This window comes from Podarcis vaucheri, assembly GCF_965113315.1.
Source record: "Podarcis vaucheri genome assembly, chromosome: 1".
Lineage (NCBI taxonomy): Eukaryota > Metazoa > Chordata > Lepidosauria > Squamata > Lacertidae > Podarcis > Podarcis vaucheri.
The window spans coordinates 88,125,830-88,144,648 of record NC_138759.1 but is presented as its reverse complement, the minus strand read 5'-3'; the positions used below and the strand labels follow the sequence as shown (position 1 = coordinate 88,144,648).

The 18,819-nt window shown below is 46.5% G+C and overlaps 1 protein-coding gene across 1 annotated transcript in view; it reads right to left on the bottom strand.

Moving 5' to 3' along the window:
- Positions 1-16,817, bottom strand: part of WNT10A (Wnt family member 10A) — a 48,615-nt gene extending 31,798 nt beyond the window's left edge. The window contains exon 1 of the mRNA XM_082201869.1: positions 15,711-16,817. Within this exon, the coding sequence (XP_082057995.1) occupies positions 15,711-15,772 (62 nt within the window). The 5' untranslated portion in view covers positions 15,773-16,817. The remainder of the gene's footprint in view (positions 1-15,710) is intronic.
- Positions 16,818-18,819: the final 2,002 nt, after the last annotated feature.

Sequence of the window (18,819 nt, the reverse complement as noted above, 5' to 3'; positions counted from 1 at the left end):
TTACAATCAACTTAGCTTTTTGTTCGGAATATATTGCACCCATACCATTCTCAAAACCTTGTCCTACCCCCATCCCATGAAGGTTCTTTTTCATAAAACTCCAAGAAATGTTGTCAAAGGCTTTCTCCGCATCCACAAATATCAAAACTGCTTTAGTATTTATGTTCACCTCTAACTTTTCCAAAATGTCTATTATATTCCTAACATTGTCTGAGAGGTGTCTCTTTGGGAGAAAGCCTGCTTGGTCTCTATGAATCTTTTCCATCAATACTCTTTTGAATCTTTTTGCTAAAATGTCTGCAAAAATTTTATAATCCACATTGAGTAACGAGATTGGGCGGTAGTTCTTCAATTGAGTCTTTTCAGTCTCTGTCTTTGGTATGAGTGAAATATATGCTTCTTTCCACGATTCAGGTGCCTTTTTTCCCTCTAAGATCTCATTACAGACATCCTTTAACGGTTGTATCAACCATTCTTTTAACGATTTGTAATATCTGGAAGTCAGTCCATCTGGCCCTGGAGATTTGCCCAATTGCATGTCCTGAATGGCACCCTCTATCTCTTGTTCTGATATTCTCTGGTTTAGATCCACCTTACTTTGAGGAGAGATTTTTTGTAAACCATGTTTATTAAGGAATTTATCTATGTCTTCTTCATTTTGTAATCCTTGGGAATAAAGTTTTTTGAAATAGCTCACAAAACAGTTTCTTATCTCATTTGGTTTAGATATGGTCCTTCCATCCACTTCCAAACTTGAAACTGTATTTAATTTCTGTCTTTTCTTGAGTTGCCATGCCAAGAGTTTGCCACATTTGTCTGCCGACTCAAATGTCTTTTGTCTCATTTGCTTTATTTTCCACTCTATCTCTTGGTTCATCAATTCCATATATTGTGTTTGATACAATTTAATCTCCCTCAAAATCTCCTGGGACTTTGGTTTTGACCTTAATTTTTTCTCTCCTTCTTTTATCTTTTCCAAAAAATTTTCTCTTTTCTCCTTCTGCTTTCTCTTCTTTATTGAGTTTTGTTGAATCAAAAACCCTCGCATCACAGCTTTACTTGCGTCCCAGATCACTCTTCTTTCCACATCGCCCCTTAGATTGATTTCAAAATAGTCCTTTAAGGTTTTTTGGGCCTTCAAGTGGAACTCTCTATCTCGAAACAGGGTGTCATTCATTCTCCATCTAAACTGACCAGTTGTTGTAAGTTTCATTTCCATCTTCACGGCGTTATGGTCGGAGCACGTTTTTGGGCAGATTTCTACCTTCTTAATCTTCGGAGCCATTCCACTAGTAATCCAAATTTGGTCGATTCTGGTCCAGGTCATCTTTGCTTGGGAGAAAAAGGTTCCCTCTCTTTCAAGAGGGTTCCTTATTCTCCAAATGTCTATTAAGTCCATATTTTCAGTCATTTCGAAAAAAGTCTTCGGGAGTCTCCCTTCTTTAGTGAGTATCAATCTTTGTGTCTTGTCCATGTTTGTAGAAACTACACCATTCATATCTCCCATGATTATCATGTTATATTCCAAATAGTCCATCAGGGTTTCATGAAGTTTTTTGAAGAATTCTGCTTTACCTTCATTTGGTGCATAAATCCCAATTATCAAAAATTTTTCTCCTTGTGCTTGAATCTCCACCGCTAAATATCTTCCTTCTTCATCTTTAAAAATCATTTTTGGGGCCCACTTCTCTTTTACATAAATCACAACTCCTCTTTTTTTCACTTTGTCCGACGAGATAAATTCTTGTCCCAATTTTTTATTCATAAGCAGTCTCCTGTGGGCTCTGGTTATGTGAGTTTCCTGTAAACAAATCACGTCCAGTTGTTCTCTGTACAAAATGTGGAATACTTGTCGTCTCTTCAAAGGCATGTTCATCCCATTACAATTCCAGCTAAGGAATTGCAGGGCCATCTTGTTATTTTTCTGGTATTCCTCCAACTGCTCCCAATTGTTCTTCCTCCTCTGTTGGTGGTGGAAGGTTCTGTCCAAATGAGAGGTTCAAGATATCTATTACACTCCTTTGCTCAGCAATTGGGTCTACAGTTCCTTTCTGTAGATCTTCTTGATTTTTATGCAGGAAGCTGTCTTTATCCTGTGTCGTCTTTATTTTCACCTTCTTCCCCCTATAGTCAAAGGACAGTCCCTGTGGAAATTCCCACCTAAAACGAATGTTGTTCTTCTTGAGCAGGTAAACCAGGTCCTTATAAGAAGCTCTCAAGTCCAGAATATGTTTAGGGATATCTTTAAAGATCTGTATCGGTGAATTCCCAATTTGTAAGGCCTTTTCAAAATGCAGTCTTAATATTTTGTCTCTTTCCTCCTTCGATCTCAAGGTGATCAAGCAGTCTCTCGGTACCTTTCTATTCTGTCTTCTGCCCAGTCTGAATGCCGTTGTGATTTTGATTTCGTCTTCCTCTAAGTTTTCCCAAGCATCAGCAAACTCCTTCGTTAAAAAGTCCGTAAGATTGTCTCCTTCGTCCTCTGGAATTGATCGTAATTTCAGATTCCTTTCTTTTCTTTGTAGTTCCCACAGTGCCAGAGTTGCATCGTGGTCATAGACCTTCCTGGCAGTCGGTTCTAATTTTTCCTGAGTCTCTCCAGCAATAGTTCTGGCTTCCTCCGCAATTTGACGTGTGGCAGAGTTCTCTTGCGTAAGCTTATTTATAGATTCTGTATTCAAATCAAGTCTTGCTGTCAAGTCTGTCAATTTCTGTGAGTTCTCTGTCAATTTCTTAGTGTTCTCTGCCGTTTGCTTTGTTAAATTCTCCAGGGATTGATTTATCTTAAGAAGGGCTTGCGATACTGCATCCATGGAGACTGCTGTACCTCTTTCTTGTCCTGTTGTCACTGTAGAAGTTATTCCTGAGATCGAGCCTCTTTTCTTGTGTTGCTGCAGCTGTTGTTGATATTGCCTTGTCTTGGCTCTCGTGCTTATCTCGTCTGCTGGGCCACTCATATCCCAAGGTCGTTTCCCACAAGAGCCTTCTCCTAAGAAAATTCCACTGTCCCAAAGCGTAGCAACTTTTAGTTTACCCTCTAGAGGGAGCAAATCAGAATGTCCGCAAACCGAAATAAAGAGTGTTAAAAAGCAAATTTATCAGGAGGCTTCTATAAGTATAATGCAACACTTTCCCAGTAAATAGAGTCCCAGCCTTCCCTGATATAATGTATCCACAAAGTCCCAAAACTTTGTAACAAATGAACAATAAAGCTTCCACTTTGTTACTTTCACAGGAATCTGAAGTCAGTTCAGTGTTCCTTTGTTTTATGAGCAGTTCGTACCAGGTTGGAGGCTGCAGAAAGTTTCCTTTTCCTTTAAATTAGTCATGCAGCTTATAAAGTCACTTTTTCCTCCCCTCTGCCCTGCAAGCTGGAGGGGATAGTCAAAGTCCAAATGTCGGGTTCAAGCATTTAAAAACGATTTTCCCTTGCGGATGCAGCTTAGTAACTTTCGTTGCTTTGATTATCATGCAGTCGGGGGAAGGCAGACTTCCTTAATTTTTGCCTTTCCCGTTTTCAGCCTAATTTCAGGTAGTTTTAATTCGAATAGAGGTTCAGTCTTACTCACGGGTCTTTTTTGTCCAGATTATTCAGGAAGGGAATCGGCGCTCTCCACTAATGGCGACGCGGCTTCACTCTGCGGGCTGGGTAGCGACTCTCAGCACCGCGCTCCCCCGTTGTCGTTCCGGAGCCTTTAAAAAGGCTCTTTCTGCGGTAAAGAGGGGGCGCTTCGGGTGCCCACCGAATCTCCGTGTTCACAGGATCCGTTCCTGTGATTTTAGGGGTCCCCCGCTTGCCGAAGCGGGTCAGACCCGAACTCGCAGAGCCGTCCTCTCTCCGGAGCTCGGAGAGAGAGCAGCCATTAGCGCTGGCGCCGAACCGGAAGTCTACTGGGCAAAAGATTCCTGCATTGAAGGGGGCTGGACTAGATGACCCTCGTGGTCCCTTCCAATTCTGTGATTCTATGAACTGGAAGGTGTTCCCTCATAATTGTCCATGATCTCTGTATTTTGGACTGCATTTATTTCTTTAAAATATTTCTATATTGCCTTCCATTAAAATAACATCAAGATGGTGTACAATAAAATAATTCCATGCAAATTCATTTAGTTGTGTTTTTAGATCCCCCATCCCATTGGATGTCCTTATCTGGTTTTTATGTAAGTTGCTTTGGGTCCCTCTGTGAGAAAAGTGACAAACAAATATAATAAATCAATAATTCAAAAAACCATTCCGTATGCAATAGAAACAATCCTATAAAAATAACACATATTGAATACAGTAGCCATGAACTGTTCAACTGTTTATAGAGATGAGAGAAAACTTAAGTACACAGATAGGTTTTTAACAGCTGGCAGAAGCTCACCACAGCAGGTGCCTGCCATATCTTGGTGGGGAGTTCATTTCACAGACTGGGGGCCACCATGGAGAAGGCCCTCCTCCAAGTTGCTGAGAGATGAGCTTCTGTAGGCTGCAGCATAACTAACAGGGGACCCTCCCAAGATCTCGGTAAATGGGCAGCTCAGTATGGGGAAAGGCATTTTTTCAGATCACCTGGTCCTAAGTTGTCCAGGACTTTATAAGTTAAGAACTGTACTGTACATTTACTGTGACATACACAGTGCCAGGATATTGTTTCCTATAAATAACTCTTTGCTTTTTTCTTGTCAACACAGCAATCAGCTTTGCAGTTTGATTCAGATCCTTGTTTACGATTTGTCAAAGGGGGAGAGAACCAGCCCATGCTCCTGTGTCTCAATATTCCCAGCCCTCCCACAACCACCTCGATCTGTGAGCAGCCTAGCGAGTTACCAGTCCAGGTGAACAGAGGGAGCGAGAGAGACGCAGGTTAATAGACAAGAAGGCTTTAATTACACGGCAAAGTGCTCCCTTTGGCGGTTTTAAAAAACAGGGACTCCCGACTCGAGCCTCTAATGACTCAATTTGAGGGGAGATGCAAAAGGTGCTTATAACTCACTAATGACAGTGCTTGATCAAAGGTGGAGGAGTGAGGTACTGAGTTCTCTACACCAGCTGGGTCATGGGTTTCACATCGGCAATAGAAACTGGCCTGTTCTCCCAGCCGGAGAATTTCCTCTTGCTCAGATCATGGCCATCACTCATATTTGTCTACAAATCATCTGTTTTAGAGCAGGACTACACCATTTCTGTTCAGCCGAGACAAGGCTAGCACAAGCTCATACATATGATCAAAATTCCCAGCCACCCACAATCTGCATAATGCAGGTGGCAGCTGCCTGGGAGATTCTGTGTCACTTTTCTAACCGTGTAGCAGCAAAAGCATAGCAAGATGGTGAGCATGTGTTGCGTAAGGATGAGTGACGATCCCAGATTCCTGTGGAGCATTTTTCCACACCCTGCCACCATTCTCTTGGTGCTGAGGACAAAGCTACCAGCTTCTGCAGAGGACTGGGCTGCTGTGCATTTAATAGTTGTGTAAGAGGGAGGTTTCCACCTTGTGGGGCTCTTTGTACATCATGCTGTATATCTTCTCTCTGCACAACGTGACTCTTCCTTAAACTCCAGGTATCGGGAACCTGTGGACCTCCAGATGTTGCTGAACTACAACTCCCAGCAGCCCCAGCCAGCAAGGTCAATGGCCAAGGATGATGGGAGATGTAGTCTGAGGGCCAAAGGTTCCCCACACCTGTTCTGCTGAATCTGGCAGCTGTACCAATACCTGACCTCAAAAGGTTCCCCACGCCTTCAGAAAACTCTATTGGCAGTCAGACAATTGGCAGCTCAGGTTTCTCCCATCACCATAACACCTTAGTGCTTACCTGGCAGCTCTCTGCATACAAAAGTCACCTGGGCCCATCTGAACTCAACTCAGGGCTGGTGTCAGGAGTAGTAGGTTTCAATGGACATCTGCTGAAGCCCATATACTTGTCCACTCTCTAGAACCTCCTAGTCCTCCTCCTCTCATTGGGGCAGCCTGCTCACCTGCCTTCTCTGAGCATCCAAGCGATGGCAAGTAGAAGGAGAGAGAGCAGAGCCCTCCACTTGCTTTGTCCCAGGGTATGGTCAGAAGATACATGAACCCACCACCTTGCTGAAGCTAAGCAGGTCTGGGTCTGCTGAGTGACTGTATGGATAAAAACGCCCCTTGCAGGCCAAATTAGGACCTCTGGTGGTCCCATTTGGCCTAGAGGCCAGTGATTACCCATGCCTGCTTTAGTAAATGGGCTAGTTAGTATCAGCCTTTCTGCCACCAACACTTGTAGAATGAGTGACCAAGGCAGAAGGGAAAGAAGAGTCAGACAAGACAGACAGGGATGGCGGCGGGGTAGGGGTGGGGGGTTGTGATAATGGTGGGAGGGGCTAACAAAGCATCATCAGTGGGACATCCTGCCCCCTAAGGGCATCTTGCCCAGCAGCCCCTCAAACCTGGCAGAGTCACCATCTAAAATAATTCTCAGCCTTGTCAGTAACCATAACATTCTCAGGTTTAGCTATGGAAACCTTTGCAAGTCACAACTCATGTTTATCCACACTTACCTTTTGCCCTGCTCTTTCCAGGCACAGGTCTGTGCTTTAACACGCCATACTATCCAAGTGTGTGTTCCCCCATTCCCAAGCTTCCCACATGAAAACCCACTCTTGAAAGCTGGACTGGAGCAATTGTCAATTCAGGTTTTCCGTGGATTGACGATTGCTTCAACTGAGCTCTAAAGAGTGGGTTTCTGTGGGAAAACCTTGGGGGGCGGGGAGGGAAGAGGAGCTTGAACATGGAGCTTTAATGTGCCTGGAAAGAGCAGAGGAAAGGCAAGTGTGGATAAGCCTTTGAGCTGTAGACCACACTTCTGTTTATTCTGGATTATTCTGCTGATTTGGGAAGCAGTACACAAATGACATTAGTTACAATCCACCATCTATCCTTTATCTATCCTTTTGTTTCTTATGAAAATGTTGCCTTTAGATGCATCTTCCCATCATGCCAGCTTCATTATGAACTGAGGAAAAGGAATGGCCTAGCTGAGTTTTATGCCAATAATGTGTACACCACCTTAGTTTCCCATTCACTGCACAGGTGTGTTCTCTGCATGATGGAGAGTACCCCACTTCCAACCAGCTGCCATTCCTTTATTTCCGGGACGTGGGTGGCGCTGTGGGTAAAACCACAGTGCCTAGGACTTGCCAATCGTATGGTCGGTGGTTCGAATCCCCGCGGCGGGGTGAGCTCCCGTCTTTCGGTCCCAGCTCCTGCCCACCTAGCAGTTCGAAAGCACCCTTAAAGTGCAGGTAGATAAATAGGTACCGCTTTATAGCGGGAAGGTAAACGGCGTTTCCGTGTGTTGCTCTGGTGCAGGCTCGCCAGAGCAGCGATGTCACGCTGGCCACGTGACCGGAAGTGTCTGCGGACGGTGCCGGCTCCCGGCCTCTAGAGTGAGATGAGCGCACAACCCTAGAGTCTGACAAGACTGGCCCGTACAGGCAGGGGTACCTTTACCTTTAATGAATCCATGCTTTCCTCCTGTGAAGATGCTTACAGAGCAATTGTATGCACCAGGTACACGGGAGCGGGAGATATGCTGCTGCTACTTTGAGAGCAGAATATCCTCCGTCCTAGGCTTGCCGAGGCCAGGGAAACACACAAACGCAGAAAATTGTGGAACAGCATAAGAAAAGCTGTCATGCTCTCAGCATCCCTGGAAACAGCAGTGGCATTGGTTGCGTAGAGTGTATAGCCTTTGCCAACAGTGGGCTTATCCGCATATGGGGGTGGGCATCTTCCCTGTATGGGGGAAACATCACCCCTCACTGTTGGGGAGGAACACCAATAGAGCTCAGATCTATGAGAGGCAGTTGCAGTAGTTATCTGTTAAAGAACCTGATCCCCTTTCCCTGTGTTTACCTGTGTGGACTGCTGTCTCCCGGCCTACCCAGGTGCAGAAGTCACTGCTGGGTCACGGGCGTAGCCAGGCTTTATTTTAGGGGGGCGGGCATTATGTTAGGTGGGGGGGTATCAAATTATCTCTGATGTAATTGGTCAGTTAGTTCAGTATTTGTATTTATTTACTTGATTTAGAGAGACAGCTGCACCCCACCTGGCTACACCCATGTGCTGGAAGTTGGTGTCTGAAGTCCCAAGATGAGGTGCCTGTACTGGCTGTGGCATATATCCATATCTTATGCTCCACTGTGACAACATGATGGGGTGGCCATGAGTATCCGGGCAGCTTAAAAAACAGAAACCAAAAACCCCTCCCATTAGTTAATAGGAGGGAGATTTCTTACTCCAGGTCTGTGGGATGTAAAGTTCCACCATCAATAGGGGTGTGATCATGGTCTTGAGGAAACAGTGCAAGCTTGCTCCTCTCCTGTGCCAATCCCATCCTGCCCACAACTCCGTTTCAGTACTTCCACCAGCACAGTCTCACTGGCAGAGCAGATTTGCAATACTCTGTCAATATATCTCCTGTTTTGTCAACACGGCAGGAGTTCTGCCAAATCCTATGTCTTAGCAGCCAGAAAAGCTGAAGTACAGGATTGCTCTTTTTTTATATGACTCCAACACCTACGGTGGTGCTAAACAACTTAACATTCTTTCAACCCTTCCCCACCTCTTCCTTGATTTGTAAGCACTGTTAAGGATATGCAGGTGAAGAATCCCCCATGGTGTTGGTCTACCAGGTATCATAGGTGTGTCGCTCTCACAGAACAGGAGGCACCAAATAGAAAAGCAGATACCTTTTGACCTGCTCAAGATTTTTAACAGCAGCCCGATGACGTTTTTCTTTAGACATAGTCAGGTCTCATTTATTGCAACAGTCAAGAATCAACATATATCAAACCAGTGTACTGTGACTTAAGGAGACCTGAGGCTAAGCTGCCAAGAAAAGGCAAATGGTTGACTTCATACTTTACCCGGGACCACACACGAAATAAGCTCCACCCTCCTGTCTTATAAAAAGGAAATGCAGTAGCAAATCTGCAATATGTCACCCCAACACATCCAGATAGTGTTGAAATCTGATTACCAGGCATCAGACGCCATGTACACAGGATCACACCCTTGTTTAACTAATTGGGAAAAGCTAACATCTCTGCTTCTGTACTGAGACAATCATTAACACAGGTTGGAATCTGTACTTCATCCATGTAGGCTTACCCTCCTGCCATGGGAACTGTGAAAAACCTGGGATGATTACTAGTTGTCCCATGGAAACCAATCCACACTATGACTACAATCTTATATGTATCTATGCAAAGATTCCTGCATTGGAGGGGGTTAGACCAGATGATCCTTGTGGTCCCTTCTAACTCTAGAATTCTAAGATTCTATGAAAGATCCCTGAAATCCATGGACCTTATTTACATCTGACCACGCTTAAGAACAGTCACTAGTTTTGTAAATATATTGGGGCAGTTTATGCCTCTTCCAGCTCCTACTCCTGGCTGCATGTAGCATCCCACAGAGAATATTACTCAGGGAATGTTCCACTCCATATTTCCTCACCCCAAAGTAATAAAAAGCTCATCCATTTGGTCTAGTGGACAGAAATTTATACTTCGGTCCATGGGTCCCAAGTTCAAGTCTCTGTATATTACTTATTTCATGCATTTATATCCCACCTTTTTTCCATGGAGCTCTAGTTGTTGTACAAGGTTCTTCCCTTTCTCATTTAATCCCCACAACAACCCTGTGAAGGCTGAGCAGCAGTGACTGGCCCAAGGTCACCCAGTGAGCTTCATGGACAAGTAGGGATCTGAACCCTGGTCTCTCATATCCTAGTAAGACACTCTAACCACTACACCACACTGGCTCTTGGGCATCACTGGACCCTCTGGCCCTTTAACACATCTGTAATGTGGGAACCGCAGAACACTGTAAGAGCAAACACAAGATCAGAAAGTAGGTGCATTTGCGAAGACCTGTTAGAATCGTGAACTCAAGCTCCTCACTCACCATACACCCACACCACAGTCCAACACTGCTTGCTTGCTTGCTTGCTTGCTTGCTTGCTTGCTTGCGTGCACACACACACACACCCCTCACCCACATAAAATACACACACATATACATACAGTATGCCTCCTTACCGGCAACTCCTGCAGCTAAGCTGGTGCCAAACATACTGCTCTGCTTTCGTTTGGGCCACAGCAGTGAGCGGGTCTTGTTGTCTGGGCAGCCCAGGACCTCCCTACACACTGCCTAGGCTTGTGGCCCAGGAAGGTCACTTCACTGCTGCTTGCCCCCTGGCTTCACCCCCCTGGAGACACAATCCATTGTCTCTCAAGACAGAGGGATGTTGACAACAAGTCCATCACATTGTCTGTTCTATCCATACAATTGCATAAGCAGATACTAAGCAGAAACACACTCTGTAGACATTCATCCTTGCATGTACATAACCAATTCTCTCTCTCTCGCCACCCCCCGCCCCCACCCAGTGGTTTGCCTTACATGCCACTGTGCCTCAGTTCTCCTCTAAGTGTTTCTTATAATAGATCTGAAATGCATTTTTCCAGACCTTCACCTGGGACATTGGCAAATTCAATGCAACAGGCCTTCTCTCTCCCTTTGCAGCTACATCCTGGTGGAGAGTGTCAAGCACTTCATTGAACAGAACCTATTCCACTCACTTGGGGTGGCTCATGATGGCCAAGGGATGGTTGGGTTGGATTCTGAGAGCCCAACCCACTGTCAGATAGAGGGGAGCATGACTGGTTCAATCGCACTGGGGACAGAGCCTCCGGGCCCCAGGGGGCATCTTAACTATGATTTAGAATGAAGGGCAAGAGGTTGAGGGGTGCTGAATTTTAGTATCACATGGGGTGCTGCTGAACTTTGAGACCCCAAGATCCGCCACTGCCACTATCATTCCCCACTTACCCTAGCCTTAAGCATCCTTCCACTGTTTTAGTGTTGAGAAGCAAGTGTCTGTCAGTCTTAGGAACTGACTATAGGCTTTTTCACTTATCCCATTTGGCAGGCAAGTTTCTTGTGCTATCCAAGTCTCACCCAAACCGGTGTCCTTTCCTCCCCCTCACATCCTGCCATCCAAATAACCGACATATACACTGACATCGCTCTTACGCCCCTGCGGAGATCATCCCCACCCCCGCAGAAGCAAGACTTCCTTAATCCCCCTTTCTTCATTCTCCCTCCCCAAATAGACATTACAACACATACACACCACGTGCACATGTTCTTGTCTGGCCCAAAAAGCACAAGGACTTTTATGGGGGGTGGGGTGGATCCCTGCAAAAAGACCCACAGAGTTTGGGGAGAGGAAAGATGGAAGTGTTGAGAAGGGCAGTTTACCATGTCTGCTCTTTGAATCTGATTGACCTGTGCTCCCCCCACCCTCTCACTCTATAGCACTAAATGAGTTGAAACACGATTTCACAGTGAAAGGCCCGCAGGTCACAGGCTGTGGTTGCTACTGCTTTAATTAATACAAGTTCCAACGGTAATAAATTATATTTTTTGGAGGGGTGGCAGTAGGGGGTGGAGAGAAAAAAACCAACCCAAAAATAACTATTACAAACAAAACAAAGCAAAATGGAGACGGGAGGGGGAAGGAAGTATATATAATTATTAACCTTTCCCCAGACTCTCAACACAAATGTTTTGTGATGGGGGGAGATTCAATCAGGAGGCAGATAGTAGCACACAATGATGAAATGAGGAACATTTCCCATTTATCCCGAAATGGGGGAAGGAAAGAGGGAGCCGTAATACCTGTTTGAACTGAGGTAACCTTAAGAAACAGGAGGCTGAGTGCACATTACGTGCTTCAAGTACATTCAAATGACATTTCCTCCCACAAGGAAATTTGGGCACTGTAGTTTCTTAAGGATTACTGGAGAGATAAACTACAGTGCCCAAAATCCTAAAGGGTGGAAAATGTGTTTCCAATGTGCTTTAAAGGTACAGAATCATAGAATCGGGGAGTTGGAAGGGGTCCCTAGGGTCATCTAGTCCAACCCCCATCAATGCAGGCATCTCAGCTAAAACAAGAAGAACTGGAAGATGGCTATCCTATCTCTTCTCAGTCTCCTCTTTTCCAGGCCAATTATGCACAGACAAGCCTGAGTCTTCCACTTCTTGAGGTGACCTAAAGTTCAAACAGGTGTCGTAGCTTCCCCACAATTCAAAATAAATGGGAAATGTTCCAGCATCACCACAAAACAAAATCAGAAGTTTGTTTGAGAACATGTGATTTGACCACCTGTACTCATCCAAGACAGTAGACTAGAGCCTCGAGGTGTTTAGGAGAAGGTCTTCCCCACCACCACCTCCCTCACAAGCTCTAGCAACATGTAGGCTCCCAAGCCTTGATCATTGCCTCTGGGCTGCAGACTGTAACGGCTGGCAGAGATGCCAAATTATTTTCTACCTTCAACACCTGTGTGGCAAAAGGCAGAAATGCAGCAGGTGAATTCCCAGCACAGCGCTGACATCGCAAGCAAAAGTTCTGAGGCATTTCTGCTTTTCACCGCCTCTGCTGGCACAGCAGAAAAACCCTATCAGGAAAAAGGAAAAGCGGGCAAAGACTGGACAATTCACCCTGCTCCCAAGGCAAATGACAGCAAGTAACAATTTTTAAAAAGTATCCACATTTTAATCTGAATCAGGTGCATTTGACTATTTTCAAGCACCCAGACTGGATGTGCTCTCAGAGCAGGCCTCCCTTCAACCTGGGGCTTATCCACACTTACCTTTTGCCCTATGCTTTCCAGGCACAGGCCCAAACTTTAGCGATCCATATCCAAGAGCTCTTCTTTCCCTGCAAAAACCCGCTCCTTAAAACCAATGCACAACAAACGTCAATTTGTGTTTTCCGTGGACTGCCATTTGCTCCAATTCAGCTGTAAAGAGCAGGTTTCCATGGGGAAAGCTCAAGAGCAAAAAAAATGTGCTTGGACACAGAGATTTAAAGAGCAGGCAGTGCCCGGAAAGCGCATAGGAAAAGTAAGTTTGTCCTCCTGTCATTATTGGATCCATAAGCCCCCGCCAACATGGAATTATGGGAGTTGTGGTCCCAAACACAAGACTGGAAAAGGCTACTATAATCCATTCATTATTCCCTTATTTCACTGGTTGTACCTCCTATGTGCCTCCCCACCCAAATGTAGCATGGTAATCTGACATCTAAGAGAGAGCAGGACTAAGGCTAAACAAAAATGAGCAATGCACTTATTCTTACCAATTCACACTGCCAGGAGGGAAGTGACTGTATCCTAGATGTCCCCACCAGCTTTAACTGGGTATGACAGTCTGATAGTTATGAGGCCAGTCCGCTGCAGTGTTAAAACATGCTCTGTTTCTACTTTGTGTCTGTGGCCCTTCTAACCACAAACTCTTGATAAGGAGTAGTATTTCCTTTTGAAATCTGACATCACAACCAGAAATCTAGTATCCACTGCCTGACTCTCAGCTGACAGCAGAATTTGCAAGATCGCTCATGTGCAGAGGGATGTGTGGCTCAGGGTGTTAGGAAGCGCTCACTTCCCCCAAAACCCATTCCAAGAGATGACTCCTTCCTTGCACCCATGTACAGGAGCCTGAGAGAGACAGTTACCTTGCATATTATTTACCAAGAGGGAAGGGACTGACCCAAGGGCTCCCAGGAAGAGCTGGTGTCAGAGTCTGTGCCAAATGCAAGGCTCACTCTGAGCCCCAAAACAACCAGGCCCCAAACTCAGAGGGGAGGCGTTTCTGCTCTTTGGCACAGATCAGGCTCTAGCCCTCAAGGAAGGGACCTGCCCTTCGAAGAAAACGATTAAGACATTGTGTGTCTTTCATAACAAGGCAGCTCAGAACAGCACGGCATTTCTCCCTAATGAGAGCAGCCTTCTGCATGCCTTGGCGCATGCCTTTCATCCAAGCATCCCCAAGCCTTTTCCAAACATGATGCTGATTGATTGATTGATTAATTAATGAAATCATCACCTCCCCCCACCCTTTTATATAGGCATGTGTATATATGAGAAAATGCTTCCAACCCCACGGGGTCTTTGAAAAACACAAAGTACGTAAACATTTTTTCTCCTGTTTAAATGATTCACAAAAAGGAACAATGTGGCTGCTAATCCCACAGAATGATACAACAGCCAGGACTTCAGAAGTGAACACAGGAATCCAGTTTCTCCACTAGACCCCAAATTCTCTCCCTAAACTGGAAAGGTAATGATCACCCATCTCACATGCTTTGAACACTGCTTCCTTCCCATTGCTATAGGTATAGGTGATTATATCCTCCAAGTTTCCTCTTCTTCTATGAATGGATGTTCATTTTCTGCTGACAACTTCACTGTTAAACCTATTTTGGGTTAACACATTTTCAGTACTAATGCTGCTCCTTGTGGGTAATTATTTATTCACTTTCTAGTCCCACATACGCATTTTCCCATTCCCAAAAATCTCAACACGGGCAATCCCAGTTGATCATCAATATAAACCTATACAGAAGGTAAAAGGGACAGCGAGATGGGATAGAAACTCAAAGCCACCCAGCGATCTTCATGACTAAGCCGGGGATTTGAACAAAATTTCTCACGCCCAAACTTAGAACTCAAACCATGTGCTTAAACTCCAGTCAGATAATTGGGGGGGGGGGTTGGTTGGTTCTGCAGCACTCCCCCATGCTAAATTGGGTAGCTGCAATGAAACCAAAAGCCATTCAGCTGAAATCTTGGGACTACAGAAGGATCCAATGCACCCTAACAGGTTACCCAATCAAGAAAGAAGAGAAAAAAGTGAGGTCCCTAATAGACTTACCATCGTAATAGAACACAACCTATGATAACACAGAGCAGGACAGATTACTGGGTTTATATCCTATGCAACACTCTTTATTAAAGCTTAGCTAAGTGTAGTACAACTGACTTTTGAGAAACAATGAGATTTTCACCTGCTCCTGCACACCAGAAGGATCCTGTGCTGGAAAATGAGTAAGGCCCTCTCAGAGAAAAGATTGCCAAATTTCTGAGAGTCTCAAATGAATGAATTCAGCGAGACTGAAAAGAGCTACCCATTGCCTCAAGCAAACTGGTGTTTTGTTCTAGTCGTAGATAGTGTCAATCCTACCCAGAGGATAAAACCAATGGATTTTGCTCTATGCATGGCATTGGGACTCTTAAATTCCCGGCTCCAAAGCGGGAATTGTGACTGGTAAATGAGAGCAGACATCCAGGAGCCCGATCCCTCAGTTTCTCTAGCACCACTTCCAGGAGAAGAGGCACAGACCCCTAACCCAGAACTCAAAAAGTGACAGAGGAATGGAGGCTCTCCCCCAAAATGTTTTCATGTCAAAGCAAATGCCCATTGGCAAGAATTTCACCATTACGGATGGGGTGAGAGAATATGTCTGTAGAGGGAGATGACAGCCCGGATTATAAGGTGCTGGGGGGTGGGGGAGAGAGGAGGCGTGAAATAATCCTGATGACTAGAACCACTCGTAAAAGAGACAAATCTGCTTCGACACTGCATTCCTGGGAGAGTTGTAATTATAGAAACGGCTCCCAAGTGACATCTCCTCCAAGCCCTTGGGGGTTTCGAGGGGCTGCATTAGGAGGGGATATGTAATTAATCTCCTCTTAGCATGGTGCGTATGCTGGGGGCATTGGAGCGGGGGAAGGCTGTCAATTGCGGGCTGCGTGGTAAAGGCCTCGCCAACGAGTGGAGAGGGTTTGGAAAGCGGGGAAGCCCGAGAAAACCAAAAGGAGACGGTCTTACCTTTGGCCCCAGAGACTGAGGAGAAGCAGGGGGCAGAGCCAAAGAAGCAGAGTTTGTCCCATCCTGGCTGCTGGAAGTTTTCGTCTGTCTACCAGCTGGTTCTTCTTGTTTAAGGGCTAGTAGGGTGGGGATGGGGGTAGGTTGTCTCTTCGCTGCTTGCTGCTGCTGCTGCTGTCGATTTGCGCTCTTTCTCTCTACTCCTGTCACTTTCCCCTGCTCTTTTAGGACCTCATTGATCGCCTTGGATTGGAGAGGGAGGTGTTTTTGTTTTTTCGACAGCTCGTTGCAAAGATTTGCAAGCCCAAACTGCAGCGAGCACCTCGGGCCTGCCCTCTCTCTCTCTCTCTCTCTCTTCCCCACCCTTCTCGTTCCTTCAGCAGGGCAGCTGGTTTTCGAAGAGGCGTCGAGGGTTAGTCGTCGTCGGTGAAGGTAGCAACGGGCTCCACGGTTGTCCTCGGAGCTCCATGCGGGCAGGTCCTCCTCCTCCTCCACCCCCCATCCGAGAGCGCTGGGAAGAAAAAGAAGGAGGCTGGCAAAGATCTCTCTCTCTCTCTCTCTCTGCCTCCCTGTCTTATGTACACACCCTCTTTCCTTTGCAACTTTTGAACCCCCCACCCGTCTTGCTGAAGTTGCAAGCAGGGGCTGCAGCGGCTCTATCAGGGCAGGGTAATCTTTCTCCGAGGGGAAGGGAGGGGGCAAGGGTGGGGTCAGGCCGGGCCCGGCAGGCACGTGCGGCCCCCGCAGCCCGCCCCTCCACTCATCGCGGCTGCTCCTGCCGGGGCAGCTGGCGACCGAGCCGCGGGGCGGAGGGCGCACGAGGTAGCGCGCCGCGACCGGCGACCACGGCGGAGGCGGATTCTTCTCGGCCTGGACGGGACGGGAAAGCAGCAAAGAGCTCTCCACGCGCAGCGAGCAACCGCCGAGCCAGCGCCCCAAGCCCGAGTCCCGACACGCCCGTGCAGGAGCCCTCGGGCGGGCAGGCGGGAAAAGGACGGGCTGGGAAGCGTGTGCCAACCGCACACCCTGAGACATGCACCCTCGCACACACACGCACGCATCTGCAGAGACGCGCACAGCCATCCCGTGCAACCCCGGCCACACTTGCGCGCCCACCTCCTTTGCAGAAGTAACGGCTCCAACGCTGCATGCACGCCCACACGTGCACAGCCCAACGCTGAGAACACGCGCACAGGCGCGCATCGCCATGCACACAGCAGGGTGCGTATCAGGAGAAATGGGCGCACTACACGTTCGCGCAAAACAGGCGCAACACCCAGGAGTCACAAACACTATTTGCATAGATTATTTATAAGCTGCAGACTCACTCCATGTATATTTTTTGCTAACTATCCACCGGACTTTCCAGCCCGGGCATGCAGCTGCATCACTGTGTGTGGCCGAAACACAACTGCAGCACCTACTGACACGGTTGCAAATGACCACACAAATGCACGCACAGCTCTGCAATCCGATAGCTCAAGGCTCGCATACACATCACCATCATCTGGCCAGTTACGTACAACCTGTTCCTATGCGTCCCCGTGTAAACAAAGAATCTTGCAAACGGGGTCCATGGATCCTTCTAGGTACACATGTATATACAGCCTTAGCTTTTCCATATTCACACATACAGGTACAGGGTTCATTCAGGGGCGCCGACTTATAAAAAATATTGGGGGGGCCCATACCGGGGTCCTGCCGCTGGTTCGCTCGGGTAGCCGGGAGAACGCAGTTCGAGGTGGCGGTGTTGGGGAGAGACCCTCGCTCAGGGCGCCACTAGACTTGGCGGCCGGCGGCCTATCTGGGGGGTTTTGGAGCGTATTTCGGCGGAGCGATTGGGGAGGAGGGGGCTTGTTGCCGGATTCTTCAGCTGAGCCGGAGATCCGCTGCTGGGGGTCCCTGGGCCGAGTTGTGAGCACGGCCTGCTGAAGGGAGATCCAGCCGATTGCGCGACGGGGACGGCCGGGGCTCTCCGGCTAGGGCGCGCGGCTGGCTGGCTGGCGAGGGAGCAGGTGGGGAGGAGGCGGGGGTCCTCACTCTCTTAGGAAACGCACCCGCGTGCCCGATTGCCACGAAGTCCGAAGGGTGCGTGTGTGGAATTAAAAAGCAAAAACGAGATATGGGCAGGGCAGGCAAAGAGTTTTCTGCAAGAGGATGGAGGGCAGGTTGAAGAGAAAATCACTCAGGATGAGACAGTCAAATCAGCCATGATAAAATGGGCTCAGGATATTGGGTATAACATCATGTTTGAGGACTGGGAAAGGTTATGGACCACCGGAATGAAATTCACGGCATGTAATGCCTTGAAGGAAAATATTATGAAAATGATTTATAGGTGGTACATGACCCCAGTCAAGCTTGCAAAAATATATCACCTGTCTGATAATAAATGTTGGAAATGTAAGGAGGCTGAAGGGACATTCTTTCACCTCTGGTGGACTTTTCCAAAAGTGAAGGCCTTCTGGGAAATGATCTATAATGAGTTAAAAAAGGTATTTAAGTATACCTTTCCCAAGAAACCAGAGGCCTTCCTCTTGGGCATTGTTGGCCAGAAAGTGTTAAAGAAGGATAGAACTTTCTTTATGTATGCAACTACAGCAGCAAGAATACTTATCGCAAAATATTGAAAGACACAAGATTTGCCCACACTGGAAGAGTGGCAGACGCAATTGATGGACTACATGGAACTGGCTGAAATGACTGGCAGAATCCGAGATTTGGGAGAAGAAACAACGGAAGAGGACTGGAAAAAATTTAAGGACTATTTACAAAAACAATATAAGTTGTATGAATGTTAAAAATTTACACGATTCGGAAACTATAGCTTCAGCAATTAGATTTGGGAAACAGGAAATTATATTTTAAGTAAGAAAAGGTCAAAATCTAAGGTAATACTATGTTTAACTTAAGATATAAGTAACTGATGAAAAGTATGTTAAATTTAGAGGTATAGTATTTGAAAAGTACAAAATAAGGTACGAAACAAGGTAATAATTTGCTGATATCTTTATTATAAAGAATGCAGGGTAAGGGAGATGCGAGGAAGTCCAGTTAGTTATATAAAAAATGTGTTGAATGGTTGGTTTTCTTTTCTTCTTTTTCTTTTTTT